The 14,925-nt window shown below is 49.6% G+C and overlaps 1 protein-coding gene across 1 annotated transcript in view; it reads left to right on the top strand.

Moving 5' to 3' along the window:
• The window catches only part of COA8 (cytochrome c oxidase assembly factor 8), a 29,911-nt gene extending 16,839 nt beyond the window's left edge, over positions 1 to 13,072 (top strand). The window contains exons 2-5 of the mRNA XM_012746348.3: positions 300 to 497; positions 1,619 to 1,682; positions 9,054 to 9,144; positions 12,719 to 13,072. Of these exons, the coding sequence (XP_012601802.2) occupies positions 300 to 497; positions 1,619 to 1,682; positions 9,054 to 9,144; positions 12,719 to 12,824 (459 nt within the window). The 3' untranslated portion in view covers positions 12,825 to 13,072. The remainder of the gene's footprint in view (positions 1 to 299; positions 498 to 1,618; positions 1,683 to 9,053; positions 9,145 to 12,718) is intronic.
• The last annotated feature ends 1,853 nt before the right edge of the window (positions 13,073 to 14,925 follow it).

Raw genomic sequence — 14,925 nt, 5'->3', positions numbered from 1 at the left:
CCTTAATACCTCTAGATTAAATTCAATTTTTGTTTATTTATTTAGCTGGAGTGCAGCCTCCCAAGTAGCTGGGACCACAGGCTTTTGCTGCCACATCCAGCTAATTTTTTATTTTTTAAGAGATGAGGTCTTGCTATATTGTCCAGGCTGGTCTCGAACTGATTTGAGTAATCCTTCCCCTTTGGCCTTCTGCAATGCTGGGATTACAGGTGTGTGCCACTGTGTTTGGCCCAGATTTTTAATTTTATAATAATAGAGATTTGTCTAGTTGTGTGTTAATCCCATATATTTTGTTAAAGGTCTCAAGATTCTGCCCTCCAAGAAAGTCTTGCTATGATTGGATAGGACCCCCAGATAAATATTCAAATCTTCGACCTGTTCACTTTTACATCCCTGAAAATGAATCACCCCTGGAACGAAAGCTTAGAAAATTGAGACAAGAAACACAAGAATGGAATCAACAGTTCTGGGCAAACCAGAATTTGACATTTAGTAAGGTAAGTTTAGGTTTTAGATGAGAGTGAGAAATAATACAGTTGGCCACTTGGGGGTGCTAGATCTTTAGTATTTGCTTTACCGCTGGTTACTGGGTAGTGTCTCAGCACTGCCGTGTGTGTGTGTGTGTGTGTGTGTGTGTGTGTGTGTGTGTGTGTGTACGTGTGTGTGTACGTGTGTGTGTACGTGTGTGTACAGGTCTAATTTTTTAAACCAACATGTAACTGTATGTAAGAAACACTGGTCATCCACAGAATCACAGATCTTGAGACTTTCAAGAAAGTGAGGTGAGTAGCAGAGCCAGAACTAAAGTGCGTTTTACATGCGTGTGTGTTTATGTTTATGAAAATATAAGTTTCTCTGATGTGCTGTTATTTTTCCTGAGAATTCACAATTCTTTTTTTTTTTTTTTTTTTTTGAGGCAGAGTCTCACTTTGTCGCCCAGGCTACAGTGAGTGCCGTGGCGTCAGCCTAGCTCACAGCAACCTCAAACTCCTGGGCTCAAGCAATCCTGCTGCCTCAGCCTCCCAAGTAGCTGGAACTACAGGCATGCGCCACCGTGCCCGGCTAATTTTTTCTATATATATTAGTTGGCCAATTAATTTCTTTCTTTTTATAGTAGAGACGGGGTCTCGCTCTTGCTCAGGCTGGTTTCAAACTCCTGACCTCGAGCTATCCACCCGCCTCAGCCTCAGAGAGTGCTAGGATTACAGGCATGAGCCACTGCACCCGGCCGAGAATTCACAATTCTTAATGGCATACTCATAAGTTAACTACATGAGAAAGAAGTATAAATGTTCTAACCCAGAAGAAAAACATTTAAACTTTGTTTATCCATTTGGGTGGGCTGCCTCAAATGAAGCATATTTATCTTATTCTGAGGATTTATAAAGAAACAGTGCCTCCCAAAGTTTATTGAACATCTCGTTTTCAAATCTTGTTTCAAGCATGAGACTTTGAATCACATGCGGATGGTTTAAAACGGGCTTTGAGATGAGCCATTTCTCAGAAAAGCCATGGCCAGACTTCTGCGGAACATTTGGAGTTGTGCTCCAGCTGGAGAAAAGTGGAAAGACAAAGAAAGAGAATTTTGATAGTCTTGTCTTATCTTTTCTTTTTTTAGGAAAAAGAAGAATTTATTCACTCAAGACTAAAAGCTGAAGGCCTGGGACTGAGAACTGAGTCAGGTTAGTACACTTGTTCTTTTTTGCTAAGGTTGTTTTGGTTAGAGCAAGTACGTGAGAAGGTAACAAAAAGGGATGTTGAGTGAAGGAGAGAGTTCGGGGCAGCTGCAGCATGGACACATCCTGGCCCCTGGCAGGGCCTTGACAGACTCCTCTGAACCCTCCTCTTTTTGGGTTCTCCTGCTTTTCTCATTTGCCACAGGGGCTCCTCTTCCTTTGCGATCCATTGCCAAGCATTTTAGGGCTTCTGATAGATGACCAGCTATGACCTTTGACTTCTGCTCTGAGGTCCCTGGCCTCTGCAGCCTCTCCCTGTGCACACCAGCTCCTCTTCCTAATTGCAGGCCTCAGTTCATGGTCCTACTGGTCACATGAGCCAGAAACCAGAGTTACCCTGCAAGCTTCTCTTCCTTTCTTCATCTCTCCTCCAGGTTTATCAATACTTTTGCCACTCCCTGTCCTTGACACATTGTTTTAGTTCAGGCCCTTGTTAATTCTCTATGTAGTAACTTCCTAATTGGTTCCCTGGCCTCTAATCTTTAAGTCAGAGGGCAGCAAACCCCTAAAGGGCTGGGCAGTAAATAGTTTAGCCTTTATGGGCCATGCGGGGTCTGTGTTGCAACCACTCGACTCTGCTGTTGTGGTGTGAAAGCAGCCACAACAATAGAAAATACACACACAGTGGGCTTGAATGTGTTCCAGTAAAACTTTGTTTACAAAAACAGGTGGCACAGAGTATAAACATAAAACTGACCCGGTATATTATTAAAAAACAAACAAACAAAAAAAACAGGTGGCGGGCCAAATTTGGCCTTTAAGCTGTGGTTTCTTGTGCCTGCTTTAAATCCATTCTTTGCACTGTAGCCAGACTGTTCTACCCAAAATACAAATCTGACAGTTGCTGCTCAAATGAGGTTCTTAGACACCCACGCTGACCCTTGACTATAGAATGATGGCCTCACTCCTCCTCTGGATAGGAGGCCAGCCTGCCCGGCCTGGCCCTATCTGGCTCACCTGTTTCCCATCTTTCCCCCCAGGCCATGCACTTGCTGTGCAGGGGAACCACGCTGCATCCAGTCCCTTTACTCACTGTGCTGTCATTCTTTTAGGACAGAAATCTAGTGCTCCAAATGGCCTTTAATTATTTTCTGTCGGCATTGACGTCAGGCCTGAATAACATTTCGCACTGTTTGTTAAACAGATGTTTTCTGCTGTCAAAACATCATTTAGATGGAAAATCCAAAACCAATGACCCCAAAAGCCACGTCTGTCATTGGGCCACAGTGCCATGGCTGTCCCTGCTCCTGCTCAGCCTTGCCTGGATTGGTGTGGGACACAGGGCCGGGGAGCTCGAGGAGCCGACATTTGCTCTTTGGTAGAGGCGGGGTCTCGGAGGCAGGGACAGGTGCCGCGTCCTGACGGTAAGCAGAGAATGAAAGCTCGCAGTATCAGGCGCTATCCCGAGTCCTTTGCACATGTCATCTGCTGTGTTTCCCACGGTGACTGAGCGAAGTAGGTAGGAGCCAGGGCCTACGGAGGGCACGCTCCTGACCACACTTGCACAGCTCGGAAGCCGTGGGGCCTCGGGAGTCGGATCCCGAGGGCCTGTTGGACCACACCCTGCCACAGTGGCTCTCAGCTCATCCCATGTTGTCCTGGCCGCGTGTGTGTGTGTGTGTGTACACACATGTACTTGAAACGTGTGTCACATCCATAAGTTTGTCATCACTGTCAGGTAGGCTCATTCTACGGAGATGCATTGGAGACAAGCCGCTCTCTTAAATGGGAGAGATGTTTTGAGTCTTATTAATACCACAGAATGCTATTGAAGGCCTTGCTAGAGTACTAAAAGCCTGGCCGTAAGTCCAATCTTAAATGAATCTGGTAGTAAAATGAGATAGAATGCACTGAGGAGGAAGACGAACAGGGAGCTGGCTGCTCTGCGTTCTTCAGACGCACGCCAGGCTGCGGGGCGGCGAGGGGGCGCGGTCACAGGTGTGTCCCCCAGGGGCCAGGGCACACACCTCGCACGCAGATTCATTGCAGAGTCCCCAGAACCAAGAGAGAGGAGCTTGTTTAACAGATAATGCTGGAGAAACTAATTACATTTGGCCCAAAAGAATAAATTTCAATTTGTTCCCCCTACAATACAGATATATTCCAGTGAGTTATAAAGTTAATTATTAAAAATCACTTGTTGGCCGGGCGCGGTGGCTCACGCCTGTAATCCTAGCACTCTGGGAGGCCGAGGCGGGCGGATTGCTCGAGGTCAGGAGTTCGAAACCAGCCTGAGCAAAAGTGAGACCCCGTCTCTAAATAGAAAGAAATTAATTGGCCAACTAATATATATAGAAAAAAAAATTAGCCGGGCATGGTGGCACATGCCTGTAGTCCCAGCTACTCGGGAGGCTGAGGCAGCAGGATTGCTTGAGCCCAGGAGATTGAGGTTGCTGTGAGCTAGGCGGACGCCATGGCACTCACTCTAGCCTGGGCAACAGAGTGAGACTCTGTCTCAAAAAAAAAAAAAAATCACTTGTTGGCCGGGCGAGGTGGCTCACGCCTGTAATCCTAGCACTCTGCGAGGCTGAGGCGGGAAGATCACTCAAGGTCAGAAGTTCGAAACCAGCCTGAGCAAGAGCAAGACCCCCGTCTCTACTAAAAATAGAAAGAAATTAATTGGTCAACTAAAAAAATACATAGAAAAAATTAGCCGGGCATGGTGGCGCATGCCTGTAGTCCCAGCTACTCGGGAGGCTGAGGCAGAAGGATTGCTTGAGCCCAGGAGTTCGAGGTTCCTGTGAGCTTGGCTGACGCCACGGCACTCTAGCCCGGGCAACAGAGTGAGACTCTGTCTCAAAAAAAAAAAAAAATCATTTGTGGATTAAAGAGTTAAATACTCCTAGTTGTAGGAAGTCTAATAGGATAAAACTTGACTCTTCATTACCTAGGGGGATGATAATTTCCTAAGAGAGAGCAAAGGTAGAGAGATTCAAGAACATAAATACTGAAAACATCTTGTATTGGTCAGGGTCCCTTTTGGTCTAGCTTTCTGGGCTCAAGTTTACTGAGCAGGTATTGAGGTGGCTCAGAACCCAGGGGCGGGTGGAGTCAGGCCCCAGGCCTGGCCTAATTCAGACACTGGGACCAGGGCATCCTACGACCTCTCCTCAGATTTAACCTTTTCTCCGGCTCACTGCTCCATCCTTCCCTTGCTATTTGTCCCTCCTAATTCGAGGAAGGAGCCAGCTGAGTTCAGCCTCTCCCCAGCTGGCTCCCACCCAAGTGGGAGGTGCCAGGGATCAGACAAGGCAGAGGTGGGGCTTGTGCCAGACAAGACGAGACTGTGGCTGCTGCCATGGAGACGGGAGGGGGGCAGGAGGGCTGGGCACACACGGGGGTCAGTGTCCAGGAAATACCAGATGGGCCAGTGCTTATGGCAAAGATGACAGGGGCAATCTGGACTTTAGGAAAAGATGCAACAAATTTGCAGAAGCAGTACACTTATAGACAAATAGGATAACTGCAAGAAGAAAAGATGCTCAAACTCTAAATTTTACAATGCAAAACGCATTAATAAAGCTACAAGGCCTCGTTTTATACATACGAAATGCATGGGGAAGATTTCAGTGTTGAGACTCAATGCTGGTGGGGTATAAAATTCCTAGCCTCTGTTCTAGAAGGATTTGGTTGCACGAGTTACACACTTGCCAAGTGGGAAAATGGTGACCACAGACTCTAAGAATTCATTATGGGAAAACGTGAGAAGAGTTAAGCAGTCTGTTCCTGGCAGCGTTATCTTTCATTGCCAAAGAATGGGAGCTATTTAAACATCCAGTAATAGCAGATTAGCTAAGGCTGTGGCGCTCCACCCCCGCCCTCGGTGCGCCTGGCCGCAACAGTCTGCGGCAATGTGGAAAAATAACGGATTTAATTTCAGGTGCAAAAGGCAGAATACCATGACTTCAGTTCTGCCTGCCTCCAAATTAAATCTTGTTTGTAGGACAGGCAGCATTCTCTCCTTTTATTTCTCTTATTCCTGAAGTGTTTATGCAGTGGAGAAAAGTATGCCATCAAGATGGCTTTACTTTAAGTCAGTTGGTATTTATGAAACACCCACTTGGATTTTGGTAAATGTGTAATGAGTTAGTGTTCTGCCTCTCTCTAGACTTAGTTGATGTTCAGTAACAGGCTGCAGTGTTGACAGGTGTGGAACATGCGCTTAGCAAACACTGTGATGCTGTATGCTTAGCCTTGGCCTGGGGCTTAAGGTGGCGCCCAGACCGGACACAGAACCCCGTGGCAGGGAGTCAGGTGCCAGTGAGCTCTGCCTGCCCTGTGGCTTCTCGTGGCTGCATGAACAGCAGCGATGACAGGTGAGCACTTCTGTGCCAGGCCCCGTCCCTCCTGCCACACAGACTCAAACCTGGACTCAAAGCAGGCTTGTGAGGGCGTGATGTGGTGATCATGTGCCAGAGATGAGGAAACGGAGACAGAGAGAAGTCACAGTTCCAGGGCCACACAGCCAGGGAGGGACGGGCTTGGCCCCGAGTGGATCAGCCCTACCTGCCAAGGCAAGAGAGGTGGGAGGGGAAGCTGACCCGAGGGTGCGCACACTCCCTGCCCTCCCAGCACTGGCCAGAAACCCTCTCGTCGCCCAAAAGAAGCTGCTGCTCCCAGGGCCACATTTGCTCCGCCTGCCCAGAGTGGAGGCTCGGGTCCTTGGCTCCATCATGTCTGGCCGGGTCCAGCCTGGCCTGCCCGCCTCAGCCACCCCTGTGCCTCTCCACACCCTCCATCTGCTCCACGCTGGGAGCTTTCACCCTGCGCTCCCTCCCTCCTCGGGTAGCTGGTTGCTCCCCTTTTGCTCCTCCTAGGGTGCCCTTACTGGTGCTCAGGTGGCAGGTGTGGTGCGAGGCACTGGGACCAGGTGGATGAGACAGAGCCACGGCCCCTCCTTCGTGCAGCCCATGTGCCAGCGTGGGGCCGAGTGTGACCAGCACACACTGGGGTTAATAACTATATGCTGTGCTTTCAGGGTGGGTCGACCCTGGAAGAAAAACAAGCAGGGACGTGGTGGGGAGAGTGGATGTCTGGCAGGAGGAGGTAGCTGGGGGAAGAATCTTCTAGAAAGAGGGAACAGCAACAAGGCTAGGTCAGAGGAACACATTTACTACGCCTTAAAAAGTACCAGATGTTGTTCTCGATGCCTATGTATTAAGCGATGCCTCGGACAGATACAGTAGGCTCCCCCCGTCCACGGGATATGTTCCAAGGCCCCCCGTGGGCACCTGAAACCAAGGCCGGTACTGAACCCTGTGCAGATACCATGTTTTTCCTACAGTCAGCCCTTGTGTCTGAGGGTTCTGCGTCTGCAGATTTAGCCAAGCACAGATCAAAAATATTCAAAACAAAAATAACAGTACAACAATAAATAACTATTCACATAGCATTTACATTGTACTATAAGTAATCTGGAGATAAGTTAAAGCACAAGGAAGGTGTGTGTATGTTATAAGCAAATGCTGCACCATTTTATATAAAGGGTTTGATCATCCCTGGATTTGGGTATCCGAGGGTGTCCTAGGACCAGTCCCCTGCGGATGCCAAGGGGCGCTGTGTGTCCATTTCTAGAATAAAGTTTAATTTATAAATTATGAGCAGTAACAGATTAACAAAATAATAAAATGGAACAATGACAATATGCGCTGGGGGCCATTATTAAGTGGAATGAGGGGACTCAGGGCCGCTGCTAGTGACCAGCGGGCGGGGAGTGCCTGCAGCGCAGACACGCGGGACCAAGGGCGATTCCCCTCTCGGGCAGGACGGAGCCAGAGGTTGGGAGATTTCATCATGCTGCTTACACGGCGTGCAATTTAAAACTTACTAATAGTTTATTTCTGGACTTTTCCATCTGATACTTCCGGACCTGGTTGACTGGGTGACTGAAGCCATGGAAAGGGGACCTGAGGATGAGGGAGGGCGACTGTCCTGCCATCATCCCCATCACACCGTTGAGTAAACAGAGGCACGGAAGCTACACTGAGTAGCCCCAAACTGTGCGGTGAACGGCAGGGCTGAGGTGGGAACACAGTGGGGTAGCGTGGTCGCTGCTCATTCAAGCAGTGCCCAGTCGTCGCAGGCCCCAGGCCCTGCCAGGTGCCGGAGACCTGACTGTTGTCCTCTGTCTGTTGACATGTCCCCTCTCCTGTGGAAACTGCCCTTGGGTGTCACCTTGCCAGCCCTGTCTCCATCCCCCTGCGCCCCGTGAGCTGCAGGCTCAGCACCAGCTGTGCCACCAGGTAGCATGTGCTTCACTGGCGGCGGCAGCGGCTGTAGGGGCAGGGGCCAAGCATGCGTGTGCTACAAGTGCAGGACCCCGGGCGCAGGGCCACGGCGCTGACCAGGGATCGCGGTTCCTGTCTGGGGCTTGGGGCTTGTGAGCCAGAGGGCTCTCCTGCCCCCACCCGCACCCTCCACCCCAGCCCCGGTCTCCTTCCCTCATCCCTGTGCCGTAGCTGGGTGGCATGAGCCTGGCCACCAGGCGGACTGCACTTCAGGCTACACCCGAGGTGGGCTGTGGTTCTTGTCCCGTGTGGCCTTGTTGGGCCTCGTGAGCAGGGGTGAGCCCTGCGGGTGGGCACCACACGGGCATGCGGAGGCAGGCCGTGCCAGCCGTCCCCACCAGCGCTTGACATGTCACCTGGCTCTGTGTGTGCCCACTGCTGGGATTACAGGCATGAGCCACCACGCCTGGCCTCCACTATGTTTTGTGGTTTTCAGTATACAAGTCGTACTTATGTTTTCTTAAATTTATTCCTAAATCTTTATTATTTTTGATGCTAGAGTAAATGGAACTGTTTTCTTTTTTTTTTTTTTTTTTTTTTAGACAAGAGTCTCGCTTTGTTGTCCAGGCTAGAGTGAGTGCCGTGGCGTCAGCCTAGCTCACAGCAACCTCAAACTCCTGGGTTCGAGCGATCCTTCTGCCTCAGCCTCCCGAGTAGCTGGGACTACAGGCATGCGCCACCATGCCCGGCTAATTTTATATATATATATCAGTTGGCCAATTAATTTCTTTCTATTTATAGTAGAGACGGGGTCTCGCTCTTGCTCAGGCTGGTTTTGAACTCCTGACCTTGAGCAATCCGCCCGCCTCGGCCTCCCAAGAGCTAGGATTACAGGCGTGAGCCACCGCGCCCGGCCTGTTTTCTTAATTTTATTTTCAGACTGGTCATTACTAGTATATAGAAATAAACCAATCTTTGTGTATTAATCTTGTATCCTGCAAACTTGCTAGATTCTTTTATTAATTCTAACAGTTTTTTTGTTTATCCCTTCTCCTTAAGTCTTAACGTTTAAGTTGAAATTATTTTTCAGGTCAGAAAGCAACACTGAATGCTGAAGAAATGGCTGGCTTCTACAAGGAATTTTTAAGTAAAAATTTTCGGAAGCACATGTATTATAACAAGTAAGTGCTTTACTTCTTTCCTAAAAATATGACTATCACATTGAGATTAGGCAGGATTATTTTCTTACCTAATATTTCAAGATATTCATGTTTATATCAGAGGTAGAAGTTGCACGAGTTTGTCAACTGCATTTTTGCACCTTGAAATAAAATTGGCAGCTGTAGGTTATTTGCGTGGCAACCCCACAGCAGTTCTCAGCCCTGGTGCTTGGGGAGTGGGCTCTGCACACTTCTGCTTCGTGTTCTTCCTGTGAGGAGCCACCGTCGGGGGCAGGAAAAGCACAGGTTGAGTTGAGGCATCTTCTGGCTGAAAGCAAGGAGGCCGAGTGAGGCCAGCAGAGATCATGGGCATCGTGTGAGATGGCACAGGACCTACTTGAAAGAACTCCCAATGGCCAAAGGTCTCACAAAGAAAAGTGACCATCCATGATTGAGCCAAAGACGGGATGAATCTGGGCAGAGGTCGTGAGATTGTCTTAGCTAAAGATGGGATTATGGGATTAATCAGAACCTTTATTTTTTATTTTTATTTTTTAAAACACCAATTATTGTTGTTAATCAGAACTTTTAGGCCAGGCGCGGTGGCTCACACCTGTAATCCTAGCACTCTGGGAGGCCAAGGCAGGCGGATCGTTTGAGCTCAGGAGTTCGAAACCAACCTGAGCACGAGTGAGACCCTGTCTTTACTATAAATAGAAAGAAATTGATTGGCCAACTGATATATATAAAAAAAATTAGCCTGGCATGGTGGCACATGCCTGTAGTCCCAGCTACTTGGGAGGCTGAGGCAGGAGGATCGCTTGAGCCCAGGAGTTTGAGGTTGCTGTGAGCTAGGCTAATGCCACGACACTCACTCTAGCCTGGGCAACAAAGTGAGACTCTGTTTCAAACAAACAAACAAAAAAATCAGAACCTTTAAAAGCTCTGTACTTCTCAGAAATAGGACGTTGGTACTTTGACACGGGAGTCTGCTAGCTTCCTCATTCGCTGGCAAATTAATAAACTCCTCTTTCCTTCTCAAAACAAAAAAAATAATGTGACCACAGTGGATTCAAAAGATAGCAACTTTTATTTTTATTTTTTTTTAGACATAGGGTCTTGCCCTGTCTCCCAGGCTAGAGTGCAGTGGTGCAGTCACAGCACTGCAGCCCTGAACGGCTGGGCTCAAGCCAGCCTCCTTCCTCGGACTCCCAAAGTGCTAGGGTTGTAGGCAGGAGCCACTACACCCAGCCAAAAAGATAACAAATTTTGAAAAACAGTATCAACTGTACAAACATCTTTGCAGTCATGATGATATTGAAAAAAGCCTCTCTCTGGATATGGTGAGGCTGTCAGCTCATCATTTTGAGAATTGATAAATGAAAAGGATCCAAAGAACATGCAGCTTTCATGCTTTTGCTGTATCAAGGCATCCAAACGAAGGAACATCCTTCTTAGTAGAAGAGACACAGCTGACGCGGAGCGGTAGGATTAGCAAATTAGCATTTTCCTAATGAGATAACAGCCATCCATCGCTGCTAGAACCACTGGCCAAGAAGGCTGATGGGGACTTCTGGCGGGCAGGTTGGGCTGACACACCCTGCCCTGCCTCTCCACACCGCACAGGGGCAGCCTCTGTGTGACTCGGGGGTGCTTGTGCATCCCCTGCGAGGTGTCCTTGCAGAAAATGGAACGGAACCGCAGGCCTCCAAATCCAACGAGTTTACGGGAAAGGGGAAAGGGGGCTGGGGTGGGGCTGGGGTGGGGTGGTCACAGAAGACCATGTTGGAATGTTTTAGCCTGAAGATACAGTCAGCCTAACTCAGAATGTTGGAAATTTTACAAATTTGAAATTAGTTGGAAATTCTATCTAGTTTCTTCAACAAATAACTAGAATAAGCAAAAAATAAAATAGTGGGGAGGGGGTAGACTAAGAGAGACTTTTTTGGCTCTGGATTCAGGCAAACCATCTGTGAAAAAGTATTTTGGACAGATGGAAGAAATTGAATGGTGGTTGTTGATTAATTGATATCAATAAATTATATTCCGTTTATCGGACACCACAATGGGATAGTGGTTATGTGTTTTTAAAAAGGGCATTAACTGGTCACAGATACATAATGACCTGTATTGACAGGTGAGATGACAGGAGGCGATGTTTGAGATTTGCCTTCAAGTGTAACAGTGGCAGAGCCAGGTGGGCAGGTACGGCAAGACGGTGAATGTCCATAGTGGGCGAGGCCGGGTGAGCTCGAGGCTGGCAGTCTGACCTAAAGATCAGCCCTGCCACATCTGTGTCCAAGGCTTCACCTGTCCTCCGAGCTAGTTCGGCCATTCCGTCAGGTGAGCGTCGATGACACTTCCTGGCCCTTAGGACGTGTCTGCACCATGCCCGGGCCCCGGCAGGCTCGGCGCTCACGGAGCGGCACGCAGGGTGGAGAGGGCCAGCCTCCCGGGCCACAGAGGAGCCCACCTTCCTGTGCTGCCCGCTGTCCCTACGCAAACAGCAAGTGCGCAGTCTGCCTTTCCACCCGCGCCGTCAGATCAGGTCATCTGGTTAGGGAAGTGGAATCGGGCTTTTCCTCAGTGACATGGATTCTAATCCCAGTAGGGTACCAGGTTTCTTTCCCCAGAAGCCCTTCTTCCTCACTTAGTGCACCGCCACTCTCGGGGCTGGAAACGCAAAGACCATGCCCGCGTGCAGAGGGCTTTCTGGCCAGCCACGTGTCTACCCTCTGTTCTCACTGCTTTTGAGCCCTTGATTGTTCTCCCTTCTGTGCTGAGGCTCAGTACATCTCGCGAGTGCAGGGGCACGGAAGTGCGCCTTCACGCATCAGCTCTGCGCGCTGGGCCGCAGCGGGACTCGCTGGCAGCTCAGCCTCGGGGCTTAGCACTGAGAGTCTGGAATGTGCGCGCCCCTTGGAAACCTTCCCAGCGCTGCCTGTTCAGCGTGGAACTGCCAACAATGGGGTGAATGCACAAGTTTTGGCATGTCCCGTAGACTAGCTCACCCGGAGCCAGCCCCTGGCTGTGTGCAAGCTCCATGGGGATGTTTGCATGGGAACTTCTGGAATTATCTCCTCAGGGACACAAATTACATAAAAGCTCAGATCATCCAGAAAAAGAGGAGATGGACCTTTATGATGTGGGCACTTGTGATGGATTAGCTTCTCACAGTGGAGAACTTTTGTCATGTGCTTTTCATGCAAATGAGGTGCCAAAGCCAGTGGGCTCCCCACACAGCCTGCTTTGCTAATGGTCTGATGGTCTCCCCATGGAGCCACAGTTGCAGGAAGAAGGCAGGGAGGTCTCCTGGGGCTCTTTTGGAGTCTTTCAGCAAAAAGCAAAGGAGCATTGATTGCAGCGGCCTCCAGGAATGGAGGAGGTGGGGGAGGGCGTGCCGGGCACCGGGGCGGTGAGCCTCCCTCTCCCCTCCTTTACGGCTGGCTTTAGTGTGGGCAGGAAGGGGAGGGCGGTGAGGGGTCAGGACCGGTCAGATGGGCTTGCCCCGTGCTGGGAGCCGCCTGTGGGCGTGGGCGCAGGCCCAGGCCCAGTCCCTCGGCTGTGTCACCTGTGCTGCCCCCTTTCTCTACAGAGAGTGGTACAGGCGGAACTTTGCCATCACCTTCTTCATGGGAAAAGTGGCCCTGGAGAGGATCTGGAACAAGCTGAGACCGAAACAAAAGAAGTCGAGCAGCTAAGAGTCCGCTGTGACCATGGCGCCCGGCGTCCAGGTTTCCAGAGACGCGAGTGGTCACAGGAGCTCATCGTGCAAGGGCTCTGAAAACCGTCGGCGGTCCCAGGACGTCCCCTGGCCTGCGTTTCAGGGCAGGCGGGCCGGGAGAACGGGGGTCGTGGCTCCCTCCTGACTGTGGCTTCCACGCTGGCTCCTCGTCACGCACGTGACACGCATCACGCATGCGATGTTAAATAAAGCCCAAGCACTGTGTGCCGTTTTCTGTGTTTTGAGTTATACCAATGAGACTAGAATACACAAATATTAATAAAGTTTCACTTGGAAAAAACATTAGTCCGATGACGGGAGAGGTTTCGCAGCTGGCGGTGGTGTCAGCAGTGCCTCACCGTGTGCAGGTGGCTGTGGATTTGGGGGCGTCACAGGCTGTGCCCCAGATGAGAGTGGTCGTGCCGACGCCGGCGCAGACACAGAGCAAAGCAGCTCTACGTCCGAGAGCTCTCCAGTGACTCGAGGCAGAGCCTCAGTTTCCCGTGTTTCCCCAAGCAGCCTGCTACCTGGATCGTGGCCCTCTTCTTTTTAAATACTTTAAAAATCGGGCCGGGCGTGGTGGCTCACGCCTGTAATCCTAGCACTCTGGGAGGCTGAGGTGGGCAGATCGCTCAAGGTCAGGAGTTCGAAACCAGCCTGAGCAAGAGCGAGACCCTGTCTCTACTAAAAATAGAAACAAATTAATTGGCCAACTAAAAATATATAGAAAAAATTAGCCAGGTATGGTGGCAAATTCCTGTAGTCCCAGCTACTTGGGAGGCTGAGGCAGGAGGATCGCCTGAGCCCAGGAGTTTGAGGTTGCTGTGAGCTAGGCTGACACCACGGCACTCTAGCCCCGGCAATAGAGTGAGACTCTGTCTCAAAAAAAAAAAAGGAAAGTGTCGGAGGAGCAGTGACCCACAGAGTCCTGGCTGGGAAGTGAAGTGGGAGCGGTGGGTGTCCCAACACCCCTCAGCGAGGTGCGGGTAACCGGCAGTGCCCCAAACCCTCAGCGGGCATCTGCCACTCCTCTAGCCCGTGTGCTCCTGCAAGCGTCCTGCTGGACGTAAATTCCGTGGAAAGCAGGCACCAGGGATTGGCAGAATATTTTTAGCAACTGAAGACCTAAGTGTAGTTGAAATGTCAGTAACACATATGCTGTCCAGGCTGGGCGCGGTGGCTCACACCTGTAATCCCAGCACTCTGGGAGCGCGAGGTGGGAGGATCACTTGAGCTCAGGAGTTTGAGACCAGCTTGAGCAAGAGTGAGACCCCATCTCTACTAAAAATAGAAAAATTAGCCGGGCATGGTGGCGGATACCTGTAGTCCCTGCTGCTGGGGAGGCTGAGATGGGAGGATCGCTTGAGCCCAGGAGTTGGAGGTTGCTGTGAGCTCAGCTGACTCCATGGTATTCTAGCCTGGGCAACAGAGTGAGACTCTGTCTCAAAAAAAAAAAAAAATACATATATATATATATGTGTGTGTGTGTACACATACATATATATGTTGTCATTTTGCATTAGTTTTAATGCAGAATGTTTAATGGCAAAGAGTTTAGCCTGATTCTTGGTGTTAACTTTCTAAATAGATTCTTTTTTGTTTTTTTGTTTGTTTGGTTTTTTTTGAGACAGAGTCTCACTTTGTTTCCTGGGCTACAGTGCTGTGGCATCAGCCTAGCTCACAGCAACCTTAAAACTCCTGGGCTCAAGCAATCCTGCCTCAGCCTCCGGAGTAGCTGGGACTACAGGCATGGGCCACTGTGTCTGGCTAATTTTTCTATATATTTTTAGTTGTCCAGCTAATTTCTTTCTAATTTTAATAGAGAACAGGTCTCGCTCTTGCTCAGACTGGTCTTGAACTCCTGACCTTGAGCGATCCGCCCGCTTCGGCCTCCCAAAGTGCTAGGATTACAGGCGTGAGCCACCTCGCCTAGCCTCTAAATAAATTCTTAACTGCTCTAAGCAAATTAATGAGTAACGTCAAGCTGTTTTCTTGTTTTGGATTCTTTAACATTTAAGATTAAATGATTGTGATAAATGTTACTTTTGGTCACAAATAATGCAGATAAATTGTAATTA

Source organism: Microcebus murinus, chromosome 6 (genome assembly GCF_040939455.1).
Source record: "Microcebus murinus isolate Inina chromosome 6, M.murinus_Inina_mat1.0, whole genome shotgun sequence".
Lineage (NCBI taxonomy): Eukaryota > Metazoa > Chordata > Mammalia > Primates > Cheirogaleidae > Microcebus > Microcebus murinus.
The sequence above is the reverse complement of the archived record's forward strand: the minus strand, read 5'-3'. Positions and strand labels throughout refer to the sequence as shown.